The sequence below is a fragment of the Gadus macrocephalus genome, chromosome 7 (assembly GCF_031168955.1).
Source record: "Gadus macrocephalus chromosome 7, ASM3116895v1".
Classification (NCBI taxonomy): domain Eukaryota; kingdom Metazoa; phylum Chordata; class Actinopteri; order Gadiformes; family Gadidae; genus Gadus; species Gadus macrocephalus.
Window position 1 is genome coordinate 2003713 of NC_082388.1, and position 14646 is coordinate 2018358.

General features: G+C 49.0%; 1 protein-coding gene across 1 annotated transcript in view; it reads right to left on the bottom strand.

Annotated features, from left to right (window-relative positions):
- The window catches only part of LOC132461139 (NACHT, LRR and PYD domains-containing protein 12-like), a gene marked incomplete at its 5' end in the record, with an annotated part of 28053 nt that extends 16937 nt beyond the window's left edge, over positions 1-11116 (bottom strand). Inside the window, 2 exons of the mRNA XM_060056185.1 lie at positions 6797-6970; positions 9258-11116. Coding sequence (XP_059912168.1) covers positions 6797-6970; positions 9258-11116 — 2033 coding nt within the window. The remainder of the gene's footprint in view (positions 1-6796; positions 6971-9257) is intronic.
- Between the last annotated feature and the right edge of the window lie 3530 nt (positions 11117-14646).

Genomic DNA, 14646 nt, shown 5'->3' on the forward strand with positions numbered 1-14646 from the left:
ATTTAACTTTACTAAACAACTCTAAAGTCCACCCTGCTGTCTGACTACATGGTTCTGATTAGAATAGGAATGTAATATTACACACACCTTATACCATCATCAAAAAACTAAATCCAACATACACCTTTTACTCTCATTGCAACACAAATAGAGTGCGATTAGGTCTTGGTTTGATAAATTGAGAGGTAATGCCGCAGCGATGCACACAGACTGCCAAGGTTTAGTTCAGTGCTGAGTTAAAGCACGGCTGTATTGCAGCGCCGGTGTGATCGCTCTATTCGGAGACATGACCCACTTAAGTTCCCATTAGGACACTCTGCTTTGATCAGAAAACTAAAACAGTGTTCTATTTCATGTAGGCATGTGAAAATTCAAACAATGCACCTATCAGCGTGGGCACCGCCCACATTTCCCACGGTATCGTGTCTATATAACGCGGTGTATACCGTCGCTCATCCTCCCTTTTCTTTCAGCACTTGTGCTTATCAGCGAGAAATTGAGAACTACAATTAAGAAGATGAGAACTTCAACACGGATCTCCCAAGCCGGTGGCAGCGGCTCGGGCGAGGCCGCGGACAAACGGCCCTTTTCAGGGCCACCTGAGAGCGCTCCTAGAGCTAGGTCCTTTTCAGGACTCCTATGCGCCTCCTGTCCCGCCTCCCTGGCACCGGGTGACGGGCACTTGGCGTGCTTTTGGTGCCTCGGCGCCGACCACGCCGCGGCTGCTATGGCGGCCCCCGTCTCCTGTGTCGCCTGCCGGGAGCTGCCTGAAGAGGGGATCCTCTCCAGGCATCTCTTCTTTTCCCCTACGGTGGAAATGGCTGACGCCATCGACCTGTTCGGACCTGACGTCGACGATGGCATCATCGACGCCTCCCTGGACGACGTCTTCGGCGACTCGGCGACTCGTCCGGTTTTTCCCGCTCTCGGGTTACAACCGCCACCGTCATACAACACGAGGGTCCGCGCCGGATGACCGATCTCTTCCGGGAGATCATGGGTGAGGAGGCGGCCATTAAAGGGATTCCCATGCCGGTCCCGCCTCTCGCCCCCGTATCTGACGATATGCAGGGCGAGTGCTTTCGCACCCCATCTTTTTCCCGGCGGGTTACCCAGTGCCCCTTGTTCCCGCCTTTGCAGCACTTGTTTATTGCTGCCGGTGAGGACCCTTCAACCCTGAAGGCTCCGGTAAGATCCTACACGGATTTCACCAACGTGGAGGGGTGGGCCGATACTCAGGCGAGGGGGATCCCTCGCCTGGAGCCTCCCCTGGCAGCGCTTCTCTGTCCGGGCGCCGGGCTCCTTAACGAAAAGCCGCTGCCCCCCGACCGCCTCCAGAAGCAGATTGTCGGCCTAACGGACAGGGTGTTCGTTTGTGCCTCTCAATCCGCGGCGGCGGTCAACAACATCGCCCTGCTCTCCTCTGCCATGGTCTCCTTGTCGGCTGACAGGGAGGCCTACGGCCCGGAGGAAGCCGCGAGATGGCTGGCGGTTTCCCGCTTTTCCAGCGCCATCCTCCAGCTATGCCAGCCGATAGCCGTTTCGGCCGGCCAGCATATGGCGTGGGCTACCATGATTCAAAGGGTCATATGGCTCTCCCACACTGCGGTGCCGGAACGAGAGCGGGCCAGCCTCGTCCAGGGTCCACTAGCGCCGGATGGCCTATTTGGTCCCAGGTTCTCCGAGGTGCTCGCGCACCAGCAGTCAGTCCGTGAGAATCGTTCCCGGTTCGGGACGATTCTCACGGGCTCCTCCCGCCAGCAGGCTGAGAGGAAGCGCGGTCTAGGCCGGTCCCAGCGTTCCATGGGACCGCCTCCGACTCCAGCCCCGGTGCAGCAGCCGCAGCCGCCGCGCACGGGGAGAGCAGCAGCGCCACGGACCGGGAAGTTCCGGACGCTTGCTCCTACTTTTTCTTTCCCTGTTAAAGAAAAGAGTAAAGACCGTTCGGCCGAACGGCAGTACATGGTACCTAAAGAGCGATATTCCCCAGGCCACCTGCGTCCTACGCTTGTGGTGCGCTCCTCCATGTTGCCTATTTCCCCCTCTCAGCCCGGTGGCTGTAGGGTGACGGTCGGACGGCGTGTTCACATGGCCTCTGGTTCACCTGCTTCTAAGAAGCGGCGTCCCTTGGAGCCTCATGGACGGATCAGAGACTCGTTGCACGAGCCCGTGGATACGGCCGCTTGTGCCGGTCTCCTGGTTCCCCACATTATAGGTGAGGAGATGGGTCCGCACGCTGTGGCTACAGCCTGCGGACAGCGCATGCGCACAGGTGCTGCGGCCGGACGGCTCGCTCCCTGTTCAGCGGGCACGAGCGCGACGTCTAGACAGCTCGTTGTTTTTACAGCTGCTAGTTCTGGTACGTCTCCTACGCTCGCTGAGCCTCCTCCCTTTCGTGGGAAGCCCCCCTTGGTTCACACGCAGTGTGGAGGCGGTAGGGGCAGAGGAATACGGGTTATTCCTGGACGGTCTTCCTCAGCTGTCGGCTCGCCCTCTCTCCAACCGCTATGCGTGTTGGCAAGAGCGGTGCGTTCTGCCATCGTGGTTGGACACCACGTTGAGATGGGGCCATCCCATACAGTTCAAGCGTCGTCCCCCACCCCTTATGGGGTTGGTGGAGACCACGCTACGGGACCCGGCTGCGAGCACGGCTCTGGCAGCAGAGGTGGCACGTCTCTTGGTAAAGGGGGCCATCACTGTCGTTCCCCCCCACGAGTCTCACCTAGGTTTTTATTCCCGCTACTTCCTGGTTTCCAAGAAGTCAGGGGAAATGAGACCTATTCTGGATCTTCGCGTGTTCAACAGATTCGTTGCCACGAGGAAGTTCAGAATGCTCACGATCGGAGCATTGTTCCGGTGTGTGAGAGAGGGCGATTGGTTCACATCCCTGGATCTCAAGGATGCTTACTTCCACGTCCCTGTTCGGCAGGCGCACAGGAAGTTTCTCCGCTTTGCCTTTATGGGGATGGCGTACGAGTACCAGTGTCTGCCGTTCGGCTATTCCCTGGCTCCGCGCACCTTCTCGAAGTGTGTGGAGACGGCGTTGGAACCGCTCAGACGTCAGGGAAAGAGGATTCTCTTCTACCTAGACGATCTGCTTATTCTGAGCAACTCAGAAGAGACCGCGAGAAGGGACACCATGTTGGTGATAAACCATCTCTCCTTCCTGGGTTTTGCCATCAACTGGGAGAAGAGCTCCCCGCTCCCCAGCCGGCAGACAGTCTACTTGGGGCTTTGCCTAGACTCAGCCACCATGACTGCGATGCTTTCGCCTCCTCGGCGAGACGCCATCCTGTCGGCGCTCTCCCGTTTTCACGTTTGCAGAAACGTGACCGCACTGTCCACCATGCGCCTGTTGGGGCTGATGGCAGCTGCCCACCCCGTGGTCCCCCTGGGTCTGCTTTTTATGCGCAGACTCCAGCGGTGGTTTGCTCGCCAACGGTTGGACCCCAGGCGACACAAGCTCAGGGTGCTCCTCGTCCCCCGTTCGGTGTCGCCAGACCTGGAATATTGGAAAGGACCCTCCGCCCTTCTCAAGGGTGTTCCCCTGGGCAGGGTGGCGTCCTACGTAGTGGTCTTCACGGACGCCTCGTTGACGGTTTGGGGCTGGAACGTGCCTCTCTCACTCGGTCGGAGACGAGTGGCGCACGCCCCCTACAGCACACATAAATGTGTTGGAGCTCGACGCTGTGAGGAAAGTGCTGTTGCATTTCTTTCACCTGGTGCGCGGCCGCCACGTTCTGATCAGGACAGACAGCGTGTCGGCGGCGGCGTACATCAACAGACAGGGGGGAGTCCGCTCCCCTGCTCTCCACAGAAAGGCGGTCGAGCTCTGGCTTTGGGCTCATCAGTATCTCCGCAGTCTGAGAGCCCTGCATATCGCGGGCGCCCAGAACTTTGGGGCGGACCTCATGTCTCGAGGCGGTCCCCGCCGAGACGAGTGGCGGTTACATCCCGACATTGTCAGACTGATCTGGCAGAGGTTCGGGACAGCGCAGGTGGACCTCTTCGCGTCCCGGGAGAACACGCACTGCAGGTGGTGGTTCTCCCTCAGCCCTCGGGATCTTCCCCCGTTGGGGGTAGATGCGTTGGCACACACACCTTGGCCGCGGGCTCTCTTGTATGCGTTTCCCCCGCTCCAGCTGATCCTTCCTCTTCTGGAACGGGTCAGACAGGAGAGACTGTCCCTGATATTAGTGGCCCCGGAGAACCGTTCAGCTCTGTGGTTTCCAGAGCTGGCCGCGCTCTCGCGGTCGGCGCCTTGGCCAGTACCATTCAGGCCGGATGCGCTTTCACAGGCCCACGGGACGGTGCACCACCCGCCCGATGTCTCGGGACGGCTGTTGGTTTGGCTCCTGAGAGGTTGATCCTGCAGGGCAAAGGTTTGCCTGAGACGGTTATCAACACTATTCAGAGTGCTCGTGCGCCTTCTACTTCTTCCCTCTATGCGGCGAAGTGGTGCGCCTTCTCTAATTGGTGTGAGACGAACCACGCTGTCCCATCTCAATGCGAGGTGGGAAGCGTGCTTTCGTTTCTGCAAAACTTATTGGAAAAAGGTTTGGCCTTCTCCACTATCAAGGTCTATGCGGCAGCCATTTCGGCTGGCCATGCAGGCTGTGATGGTGGACCGATCTTCAGCCATCCACTGGTCAAGAGATTCTTGCGTGGGGCTAGACGGGTTAGGCCTGTTTCACGCGTGCTTACACCACGCTGGGATCTCCCCACCGTGTTGCGCGGATTGTCCAGGGATCCTTTCGAGCCTCTCTCTCAGGCCCCTTTGGATGCCCTGTCATTTAAGACGGCGCTCTTGTTGGCCTTGGTTTCTGCCAAGCGGGCCGGTGAGCTAACCGCTCTGTCTGTCAGCCCGAGTTGCTTGTTGCTAAACGAGGACAGCTCCTTCGCGTTGCTCAGACCTAATCCTGCGTTCCTCCCGAAGAACATTAATAGTTATTTTCGGTCGAGGGATATTGTGCTTAAGGCTTTTCACCCCCCGCCTCATTCTAGTGAGGCGGAGGCGGAGTTGCATCTCCTGTGCCCGGTTCGGGCGTTGGCTATGTACGTGAATCGCTCGGCAGCGTTCCGCTCCACACAACAGTTGTTTGTGTGTTATAGCGACACTAGCAGGGGCCGCGCTCTCTCTAAGCAGCGGTTTTCTCGCTGGGTATGTGAGGGTGTTTGCCTAGCCTACTCTTGGCAGGGCTTGGCGCCACCGTTGGGCGTTAAAGCTCACTCCACACGGAGCGTGGCCGCTTCAACGGCTCTACTCAAGGGCGTTTCGGTGGAAGACATCTGCGCGGCTGCGTCTTGGTCTTCCCCCGGCCCCTTTGTCCGTTTTTACATGTTAGACATGTCCAGGGGCTCACTCGGCAACTCTGTGCTAGAGTCCGGGACCCCTTTTACGGCTTAAGAATATAGACATGTTCTTTAAAGCGTCGTGGTTGGATTTCCTCTCGCCGGCTGGCGAGTTGGACTTGATTACCAGTCTTACTCTCCCACCTTTTTTCAAATGAAAAACAGGCTAGGGGGTTTTCTATTGGCTCGCCAATTGTCTGGTGGTTTTGTTTACCAGTGTGGCACTCCCGCCGTTTTCTTCAAATAAGAAACGGCCGAGAGAGTCCCATTATTGGAGAGCCGAATTCCGTAGCTCCGCCCCCGGTGGTAGCGGACCTAATGGAAACCTAGTTGCTCTGGTTTTTCTTTTCCTTTCATGGGTTACATGAAGCACGGAATAGAGCCGGAGTCTTTACAGACTCACTTTTTTCTCCCTTGATCATTGCCTTGCTTGATCTAGGAGGAATTCGTTTTTTATAAAGCTGTTTTGTTTTACACTTCCTTGGCTTTTTGAGTCTTAATGTGTTCTGGTGACTTAGGTCTTTTTGACTGGGGTCCAGCAGGAGTACATTGATCGGGCTCCGCTCGCAGCTTCACCTTAGCCCATAAGGCGAAGCCTAGACGGCGTAGCCTACATGAAATAGAACGATAGTTATGTTATTATAACTCTAGTTCTATGATTGTAGGCGTAGCCGTCTAGTTTCCCACCTGCTGTACCCTCCAATTGCTGAAAGAAAAGCTTGGAGGATGAGCGACGGTATACACTGCGTTATATAGACACGATACCGTGGGAAATGTGGGCGGTGCCCACGCTGATAGGTGCATAGTTTGAATTTTCAGCGCCCGGAAGCGCGCGCACGGGACAAGCCCATAAGGCGAAGCCTAGACGGCTACGCCTACAATCATAGAACTAGAGTTATAATAACATAACTATCGGTTTGTACTATGTGTAAAGTATTAATAAAGTCACAGCAGCACTAGCTCTATTCAAGAGCATGTGAAGAAATGCACAATTCTGGATGACCCAGAGAAGAAGATAAATCCTTGTTGGAGGATATTATACAATCAGCAGCTGGTTATTATTAGTAGCTATTTGATAGAGGAGGAGGGTAAAGAGTTGGTTGGTGAGGAAAGAGATGTCGAGGCGCTGGCGGTAAAAACAGAAAAAGACCCTCTATGCAATCAAAATATTAACAAATTAAAAGTGAGTGAATTTATTAACATGAATGGACACAGATGGATGGTATTTCACCAAGGAAATTATCACGTCTAATAAAGGGCTGTGACCACATTTGTAAGGGTGTCACCAAATTGAAATGTAATTGGCACCAGTAGAAAATGTGTCTTGAGCCCTGAGAGGACATATTCTACTCATTTATTTAGACCTGTTAACCTTTCTGGAGGTAAATCTCTCCTCTGATGTGGAACTTGTGGTGTAACTGTCTGACCATTGGGTAAAACTGACCTGAGAGTTTCCAGTGTACAGTGTGGACTCCCCAGTCCAGCACAGAACAGCTTAACTCCTGAATCCTGCAGATCATTGGTACTCAGGTCCAGCTCTCTCAGACTAGAGGAGTTGGAGCTGAGAACTGAGGCCAGAGCTTCACAGCATCTCTCTGACAGATGACAGCCATTCAGCCTTCACAATAAACAAAATATGTTAGGAACTGTAAATAAAATTACCTACACCTTTTACTTTAAACTTAATGAAGGACCAGTGTATCAACAATAACAATAACAATAACATTATAGCGGCCAATAACGTAATAACTTCCAATACTTTAATACCGGAGGGTGCGGTTCGGTTCGGTTGCAAAGGTGCGGCTTGCGTGACCCGGACTGAGACGTACTCGTCTTTCACTCGTCTCACAGTACTCCTCCGTTGGGGTACTGAGACGCCTGAAAGGGTGCCGGCAAGTTCGAGCTACACACACCCTCCGTTGATTGGTCGACAGAATCATCACTTCCAGGCGACATGGGGATAAAAGTTATTATTCCAGACAATGGACATGTAGCGCAAAACTTTAACATGGGCAAGCAAGGAGGTGGAGACGTTCCTCCGCATTCTTGTGGAGGAAGATGTGCAGAGGGAGTTTGATGGAGCATTTTTTATTGTTTTTATTTCATTTATTGATTATATTGAACAGGCTACATTGAGTCGGGCTGCTATGATGTTTACGTAGCTCCCGCGGCGATCGAAATCCGGCCTACCATAAGGGTACTGTCGGCAGTGGAAACGCGACCTCGGAACTGAGCTGGGCTATACCGCCCCCTCACTACCGGACTGAGGCGAACTGAACCGAACCGCACCCTCCGGTGGAAATGCGCCATTAGAGTTACATATAAATCAAAAATCACTCTTTGCTCCTTTAAGGGATCCTTTGGAGGGGTTATGAGGGTGGAGGGGTAACTGTAAGGTCAGATTATGAAGTGTGTGATGCAAGATGCAATAATAAGGCTAAGTGTGACAGTTTCTCTCTGAAAAATAAATAAAGTGATACCTCAGATATTACATTATTGGCTCAGTTATTACATTTTCAAAGGATTTTTTTTAATACAAGGCCAATAACGTAATAGCCAGCCAATAACGTGATAAGTTATTAAATTATAGGCAAAAAGTTATTACATTATTGTCTCAACAACTTTATTACATTATTGGCAAGTTATTATGTTATTGGCTTTATTAAATTTAAATGATTACGCTATTGGCAGATATTACGTTTTTGGCTGTTATTTCGCTATTGGTTGCTACAACGTGTTAAAAGCTGTAATAAGATGTTTAATTAAATGAACTACCTTAGATCCTTAAATGTTAATTTAATAATCTGTGTAACTTTTACTTTTCACAGAATTAAGTTATTGTCTTCATCTTTATTAGAAAAGTGGGTTAGTGCGTTTGTTGTAATACATGTTATTAGTGAACCTAAAGATATGTTTTGTTAGTTATAACTTATACTAGACGTTTCGCGCGTGTGTTGGGCACGCTCAACCTCTAGTTGTAATTTAACCCATAGGAATAATGGGCAAACCCCAGTCGATAATGTAAGATATTTCTGAGCGCATAATATAATAACAATTTGCCTATGACTTTACGACGTAAAACATTCGTTCACCACAAATGACTCTTAATAGCAGTAACATAATGCCGTACCTGGGCGAGTGTCTCCGCGGTGTGTGCGCGTGCGTGTGTGTTCTAATCATGTAATCAATTTGGATGGTACGCTGGTACGTGCAAGTTGTAAGTTGCAAATCTCCCAGCTTTCTTGCAGAATTTGCGGAGGCACCTCCCCTTTTGGTCATAGTATATTTCCAGTTTCTCATTAGCTAGGCATTGTTATTGTTAGCTACATTAGCCTCTTTATTTAGCCATTTTGAAATCAAACAACACAGCTTTGCATTGTATTGCATGCACAGCAAGACCGTACAATGCATGAATTGGTGACCAGCATAAAGTAATGTAATCAAGTGTGTACAAGCATTTAAAATCTACATTAAAATTACCATTGTGATACAAATACAAAGAAAATAAATGACTTTATGGGCGCAGCCATTTTTGTTGACGAGTAGTACGTTCTGCCTCACTGAACTCGCTCTACTTTCAAAGCGACGAGATACTACGAACAAAAGGGGGCGTACCTAGTGTGTGTGTGCGTGTGTCTGTGTGTGCATTTCCAGGTATGTTTTATGTTTGTGCGCATATGCATGGTGTGCGGTGTGTGTATGCGGTGTGTATGTGCGTGCTGTATGTATGCATTCGCCTTTGCAGATTGTGTGTGCGAGCTGCAAGCTGCTTGGCACATGCGCACATGAGTAACTTGAATAACTGGTGAAGGGCCTGCTATTATAGTAGTAAGATATTCTACTATCGGGTATATTGTGTTTTGTTGACAATTGTGTGTATTGTCATACATTATGAGTGAACCTACAGGGATCTTTTGGAGGCTTTGATAACTGGCAGCAGCCGCAGAAGACCCTCCTCTGAAGCTGAGTATTTCTTCAGGTCAAACACGTCCAGCTCCACTTCTGATGACAGTAAAATGAAGACCAGAGCTGACCACTGAGCAGGAGAGACACGTGTTTTGAAGAGACTTCCTGATGTCAGGGACTGTTGGATCTCCTCCACTAGAGAACGGTCATTCAGCTCATTCAGACAGTGGAACAGATTGATGCTTCTCTCTGGAGAGAGATCTCCATCAATCTTCATCTTGATGTAAGACACTGTTTTCTTCTTGGTTTGTGAGCCCCTTCCTGTCTGTTCCAGGAGATGTTGTTTAATCTGAGTGATCAGTGATCTACTCCCTGTCTGTCCCAGCAGACCTCGTAGGACAATCTGATTGGTCTCCAGAGAGAGGCCCAAGAGGAAGCGGAGGAACAAATCCAGGTGTCCGTTCTCACTCTGTAAGGCCTTGTCCACAGCACTCTGGTAGAAGAGGAGGTGTTTATTTTTACCAGAGGTTGGCTGTTCTTCTGTGAGCAGATTGACCCCAGTGTTTATAAAGGACCCGAAGACATAAAGGGCAGCAAGATACTCCTGGATGCTCAGATGGACAAAGCAGAACACCTTGTCCTGGTACAGCCCACACTCCTCTTTAAAGATCTGTGTGAACACTCCTGAGTATACTGAGGCTGCTCTGATATTGATTTCACACTCTGCCAGGTCTGCCTCGTAGAAGATCAGGTTGCCTTTCTTCAGCTGGTTAAAAGCCAGTTTTCCCAGAGAAACAATGATCTCCCTGCTCTCTGAACTCCAGTGTGGATCTTTTTCAGATCTCCCATGGTACTTCCTGTCCCCCTGTATGGACTGAACCCTCAGGAAGTGGCTGTACATCTGAGTCACGGTCTTGGGCATCTCTTCTCTATTCTGGGATGTTTTGAAAAGGTCCTCCAGAACTGTTGCAGTGATCCAACAGAAGACTGGGATGTGACACATGATGTGGAGGCTTCGTGATTTCCTGACGTGGGAGATGATTGTGCTGGCCAGCGTCTCCTCTCTGAATCTCTTCCTGAAGTAGTCCTCCTTCTGTGGGTCAGTGAACCCTCTCACCTCTGTCACCTGGTCAACACACTCAGCAGGGATCTGATTGGCTGCCGCAGGGCGTGTGGTTATCCAGATGCGAGCGGAGGGAAGCAGGTCGCCCCTGATGAGGTTTGTCAATAGCACTTCCACCGAGGTGGACTTTGTGACATCAGTCCAGATCGGGTCGTTCTGGAAGTCCAGAGGAAGTCGACACTCATCCAGACCATCCAAGATGAAGACAACTTGGAACCGGTGGAATCTGCAGATTCCTGCTTCTTTGGTCTCAATAAAGAAGTGATGAAGCAGTTCCACCAAGCTAAACTCTTTCCCTTTCAGTAAATTCATCTCTCTGAAAGTGAGGAGAAATGTGAAGTGTATGTCGTGATTGGTTTTGCCTTCAGCCCAGTCCAGAGTGAACTTGTGTGTTAAGACAGTTTTACCAATGCCGGCCACTCCAGTTGTCATTATTGTCCTGATTTGATCTTGTCCATGTAAGGGTTTAAAGATGTCCTCACATCCGATTGGTGTTTCCTCCTTGGCTGGTTTCCTGGAAGGTTTTTCAATCAGTCTGACCTCATGTTCCTTGTTGACCTCTCCACTGCCTCTCTCTGTGATGAAGAGCTCTGTGTAGAAGTCATTCAGATCGGTTCGCTGTCCTGCTTTAGCGATTCCCTCAAACACACACCTGAACTTCTCCCTCAAATTAGACTTGATTTTTTGTTGGCAAGCGACAGCATCAGATCCTAAAAGAGGAAACAACAGAAGACATCAGCTAGTGGAAGGTGACATCAGTTAACCAGGTCATTATTTCCTATTAAATTATCAACTTTCTGATATTTAGTGGCTTCATTACTTGTGGTCAGAGAAGCTGGTATTGACAAGGACTGCATGTTACAGATTCAAAATATTCAGGACTATTTCGATATTTTCACAGCAGTATGATTGGTCTAATGATAGAAGTGCAGTGTTTGTAGTAACACTCTTTAAAAGAACAGCGTTAGGTAACGCCGTTACCTAACGTTATTTTTTACTTTACAACGCTGTTACCATTACTGTACGAAAAATGCAGTGCGTTACTATGAATTGATTGAATAAACTGCGTAATCCGAACGCACCCCTGGCTCCATACACAAACTGCTAGTGAGAAGCCTGTGTGGATTAACAACGAGATAAGCGATTTTTTTTGGCTAAGGCAAAGTAATGTTTCATGGTAGCAAATCGGAGCCAGTGTTTTTCTACACAAGCTAGGACACACGCGTGACACACACCACACACACACACACACACACAGACACACACACACACACACAAACACACACACACACACATACACACACACACACACAAACACCCACACACTTTGATTTGATTTAATTAGCTGTAGAGTTAAAGACACTTTATATTGTTTAACTGATTACTTTTGTTACAAAGATAATACTTGAAGTGCAGGACAAACCTCTTTCTGTCTGTTGATGTGCAATAAATATCTAAGGTTATGTACAAGGAATATTCTATAAATCTCTTGATATCATCTTTCGTCTCAACACTTCTGCTGCAGCCACTTAAAGTCTCACTCCGAGAACCTTAAAATATGAATCAATCCATTAGAAGTATGAAAATATCTTCCCGGTGGTGCAGCAGAGCAAACAAGGTGTCCTTTGACATCTACGTTTCGAGACGATTGCAACAGTGCCACACATGATCATATTTGAATATGTTTCGGGGTAGTAATTAGCTGTCGATTTTGGAGGCCTTTATCAATAATGACCAGCTATAGATTTGCTTCCCGATGGAGATTTTTGACAAATTACATGTTAATTAGCATCTACACGTTAAGCTGAGTCCAATGAGATCAAGCTCGGCCTCTTGCTACACCGAGATCATGTCCTAGACCTAGGTGTACCATGTAAAATACATGTTACCATTAGCTAGAGTGTCGTTCTTGGTTTCATTGGACTCAGCTCAACGTGTAGATGCTAAATAACATGTCATTTGTGACAAATCTTTATCGGGAAGCAAATCAATAGCTGCTCAGTATTGATTAAGGCCTCCAATTTCGACAGCTAATTACTACCATTAAACATGTTCGAATATGCTCATGTGTGGCACCGTTGCAATCGCCTGGAAGCGTAGATGTTGAAGGACACCTTGTTCGTCCTCTTACGCCACCGGAAAGATATTTACATGCTTCTGATTGACTAATGAATTGATTCAGCTATTCCCCCAGAAGTCTGGGGTCAAAAGGTCAAAAGGAGACGGCACCACGCCGGGGTGGATCCAGATCTCGGGCAACAGCGCAGGGTTGCCAGGTCCTGCAAAAAACGTGCCCCCCACATACCGTTCAAAATCCACCCAAAATGTCCTAGAAGCATCCCAAAAAAAAATTATATTATTGGCCATTTTGGCCAACGTTTTGAAAGTAATAATATTTGAGGGAATATTTTTTTGTTGTTGTTTTAGCAGCGAAATGCACCGTGTGCGTGTGTGCGTGTGTGTGTGTGTGTGTGTGTGTGTGTGTGTGTGTGTGTGTGTCTGTGTCTGTGTCTGTGTCTGTGTGTCTGTGCGTGCGTGCGTGTGTGTGCTTGTGTGTGCTTGTGTGTGTGTGTGTGTGTGTGTGTGTGTGTCTGTGCATGTGCGTGCGTGTGTGTGTGTGTGTGTGTGTGTGTATAACACGCTATTTTATGTTGAAATGCGACGTAATCCAGTGTTCACGAAACGTACACTGTCAACGTAGGTATGATTTTGGCGACTGGGTTGGCTCTCAGATATACGTGTTTCTAACAAGATTATATCATTAAAAGTTACATAAAGTAACAGTTTAATAACACAAACGCAGGAAGCACGTGAGCTGCTAGTTTAGCGAAAGCAACCTGACGTCGTTGAAACATGCGAGCGAGCCGATCAACTCCTAATAACTATAAAACTAAAGATCAGACACAATCACTGACTGAAGATTATGCAATTAAAAAGTATATTTCTCGCTAGAAATGTTATTAGAAACACGTTTAACGGTGAATCGGTCCTAAAATATTGCATTTCCCATTCAGATAATAAAGATTAATAAAGATCATACACATTCACTGACTGAAGATTATGTAAGGAAAATGTACATTTCTTGCTAGAAATGTCATTAGAAACGCGTTTAATGGTGTATCTGTCCTAAAATATTGCATTTCCCATTCAGATAATAAAGATTAATATAAGCTACGCCGTGTTCCGGAGCCGCGGGGGATTCTGGGAATTGGGGTTCTCAGTTGACAAATGGGGCATTTGTTAACTTGTTTTGTTGTTAGGATTAAGTGGGGTTAATGGGTTCGGGATGTTATGTGGTTGTGTGTTGTTCTATTAACATTGTTCGTGTGTTCATTATTGTCGACACCGTCACCGAGAGTGACGTGACCATCGTTTCGCGCAGCTGTTCCGTGTTGAAGTCTCGTTCAATAAAAACCAACTCTCGTTGTCGAGCGTGCCCCCCCCCCCCTACAAACGTGTCTCCCCCCCCCCCTCAACAAACGTGTCCCCCCCCCCCCCCCCCCCCCCCCCTTCAACTAACGTGTCCCCCCCCCCTACAATCGTGTGTCGTCGTCCCCCCTCAACAAACGTGTCTCTCCCCCCCCCCCCCTCCCCGGTCATCAACAGTCTCCCCCCCCCCCCCCCTAAACAATCGTGTCCACAATTTGCCGCGAAAGCCGTGAAACCCAAACCCCGAAACCCGCCTCCACAGCGGCACACGTGGATATTGTAGGTATAACACGCTATTTTTTACGTTGAAATGTGGGATATTGTAGGTATAACACGCTATTTTCTTTACGTTGAAATGCTACGTATCCAGTGTTCATGGAAACGTACACCACTGACGTTTTTTTCTTGGTTGCTGCAGGGAAACCGCACCGAGAGGGACACTAAAGAGCCATCTCTCATTCATCGAGTGGACCTCATTGGTTTGCGAATGACCACAAAGATGCTCCCATAGGCATAGGCCGTCGATTACGCCGTTGAATTATAAGAATCCATTTTTGTAACCACCGCTTAAAAAAAAAAAAAAAGATTGAGTTTAATTTATTATTTATTGGATTATTACACGGGTCTATTTCAATGCCGTGGAACGCTCCGTTTCACTTTGCATTGGCTCTCTTCACAACTTTGCGGTGAATGCTAGATATAAATTGACCGCTGTCAAGGAAAACAAAGGACTTTTTTGCCTATAAATGGACGTCTTTTGGTTATCACTCCTCAAGTAGTCCGGTACCCCAGCGGTCTTCGGTTGCTAAGCGACGGGTAAACTTATTTGGCGGACT